Genomic DNA, 2,979 nt, shown 5'->3' on the forward strand with positions numbered 1-2,979 from the left:
GAAAAGAACTACAAAAACAATCAGAAGACAATGAAATGACATTAACCATGTAACTATCAATGACTTTAAGTGTCAATGGACTAATGAGTCTTTCAAAAGACACAGGTGGCTGCATGGATTTTAAAAGACCCATATATATGCTGCCTACAAGAGACCCACTTCGAATCAAAAGACACATCCTGAAAGTAAAGGCATGAAAAAAGATACTTCGTGCAAATGGAAAAAAACAAAAAGCTGGGGTAGCAACACTTATATCAGACAAAATAGATATTAAAACAAGGGCTATAACAAGAGACAAAGACATTTCGTAACGATAAAGAAGTCAATCCAACAAGAGAATATAACTCTGAAACATGTACACACCCAACGTAGGAACACCTTAACGTATAAAGCAAACACTGATGGACATAAAGGGAGAGCCCGACAGTAATGCAGTCAGAGTAGGGGACTTTAATACCTCATTAACATCCATGGACAGACCATCCAGACAGAAAATCAACAAGGAAACAGTGGCCTTTAATGACACATTAGATCCGATGGACTTAATGGACATTTTTAGAGCATTTCACCCCAAAGCAGCAGAATATGCCATCTTTTCATGTGCACAGGCAACGTTTTCCAACACAGACCACGGTAGGCCACACAACATGTCTCAATGAATTTAACAAGACTGAAATCATACCGAGCATCTTTTCCAGTCACAATGGCATGAAACTCACCAGAAAAAAACTGAAAATACACAAATATGAGGAGGCTAAATAAATGCTACTAAACAATAAATGAATTAGCAAGGAGGTCAAGGAAGAAATCAAAAGATAGCTTGAGACAAAAGAAAATGAAAACACTACAGCCCAAAATCTATGAGACACAAGCAAAACAGTTCTGAGAGAGACAGCAATACAAGCCTGCCTCACAAAACAAGAAAAACCTCGAACAATTTAACCTTGTATCTAAAGGAACTAGAAAAAGAACGGTTTCCAACGTGAGCAGAGGAAAGGAATGACGATCAGAAGGGACGCGGACGTCCTTTCTGTGAGGAGCCAGCCTCAGGGTCTGTGTACGTGTGAGTCAGCGTGTCTGCCATGCGCCAGGCTCCAACTACGACAGACTCTGGAGACCCTCTCTCATCCTTGAAGAGGAGGAGGACAGGATCAGAAACAAATACACTCGGACAACAGCTTTTTCTTTTAAATGCCTATTGCTGATGATGCTTCTTTCATCAGCTGCTGTAAGCATCCTCTGCTCGTCTCTCCAGATCACCTGTCCTGGCAACTTATCTTTCTACTCGTGCATCTTCAACTACTGCTGCTCTCCTGCTGACTCACAAAGATGCAGTTCTTACATTACAGTTTTAAAGGTTTGAATATTTAAACTTTAAAAACTTAATTTAAAAAATTGTACCATCAACTTACACACAGTATTTGAAGGCAAGTTGAATTATCTTCTGAAAACTGACCCATGCTTAAATAATTTCATATTAATTTTTTCAGGTAACTGAATAAATAACGATGATGGCAGCAACATAAGTGATACACCAGATGCTCAATATTTAACAACTAGCAATACGAATGTACTCTTGAAAAATAACTTCAAAAGACTGTTTTTGGCAAGAATGATGAAACAGAATAATTTATAATTTATTGGAGAGTTCACATGCATGCATTATAAAAAAATAAGCCTTACCTTAGTATAGTGCAAAAGAGAGTTGGCAAAGAAACGACACAATTTCAGTGTTTTCTGAAATAATCTGTATTCAGCATTATCCTGTTTCGAAAAAAGAAAATAAGCATAATATATAAGAATATGAAATTAGCTAAACTTGTAAATGACACAGTATTTTCTAAAAAGGTCTCTTAATAAACATTTAGAGTGTAAAAATTTCCAAGAAAAGATATTCTACTCTGATTTGTTAGGAGCAATACAAACACCAAATGATAATAGAGATATTTCAAAAAATTAAACTCCACATTAGTGAAAACAAATCTTCATAAAGGAAAAAAAGGAGATCATCCTGGGTTGATCTGAAAGTGAAAGAAATTTAAATACCTTACTGTTCTTTTCTATAGGGAGATCAGTAGATGAGCAAAAGAAAAAGTTCTCACAAACCAATAAAAGGATAACGTATGAAACAAGCAAAAGTCAGAAGGTACAAACTGCCAAAAAACTAACATTGAAAAGAATACGAAGTACAATCTGATTACATTTGTTTAGAAGGGGAAGAGGAGAGGGCTGACTGATTAGGGAAGATTTAAAACTGATCACACCCCGAGGGCTGACGTGGAGGGGCAGTGACAGGGACTTTTACCACTCCCGGGTGCGTAGCACACTCTTTGCATTATCCTCACAAGGTAAAATGTTAAAATTCCTTAACTCGGTAGCAGTTCCACTTCTGAAAATATATTCTATAGGACTAACACAGGTACACAATGCAACAGTTTTATATAGCGAAAAATGAACGAAGTATCCACCAACTGGAAAACGGTTAAAAAATTTCAAGAAATATTCATAAACTGTATAGCACTGATCTATCAATGCATCCAGTAGAGAGTATCTTCATGACACAGTAAGCACTAAGGTAAAGTAAAAAATCAAGTTGCAAAACGATGTGGATAACTATTTTAAAATGTGTTATGTGTTAATATTTGCTCCCTAACCCCTCAAAAATAAATAAAAACCTTACCTGCGGTTCTATCAGAGGAAAGCAGGGTTTCGCGCTCCACGTTAGACATCTGTGCAATGGGTAAGGGTTTTCTGAGTGTGTACTGTTTGCAAGCTTTTAAAATGGCGAGTAATGCCCAGACAGCCTCGCGCATGCAAGGGAGTCGCCCGGCCTGGACTGAGATCCTGGCCCACCCACAAGTACCACGTGATCTGGGGAAAGGTACTTAACCTCTCTAAAAGGCTGCAGTGTGGCTTATACTAAGGTTACTGGAAATTTAATAGTGTCTGACACATAGGCAACTTAGCTCAATAAATACC

At 37.6% G+C, this 2,979-nt stretch overlaps 1 protein-coding gene across 2 annotated transcripts in view; it reads right to left on the reverse strand.

The window, feature by feature from the left end:
• The window catches only part of LOC105299831 (uncharacterized protein C1orf112), a 46,351-nt gene that overhangs the window by 28,364 nt on the left and 15,008 nt on the right, over positions 1-2,979 (reverse strand). For both annotated transcript variants that reach the window (XM_023537585.1, XM_023537584.1), the window contains exon 9: positions 1,684-1,764. In XM_023537585.1, the coding sequence (XP_023393353.1) occupies positions 1,684-1,764 (81 nt within the window). The remainder of the gene's footprint in view (positions 1-1,683; positions 1,765-2,979) is intronic.

The sequence above is a fragment of the Pteropus vampyrus genome, unplaced genomic scaffold, assembly GCF_000151845.1.
Source record: "Pteropus vampyrus isolate Shadow unplaced genomic scaffold, Pvam_2.0 Scaffold194, whole genome shotgun sequence".
Taxonomy (NCBI): Eukaryota; Metazoa; Chordata; class Mammalia; order Chiroptera; family Pteropodidae; genus Pteropus; species Pteropus vampyrus.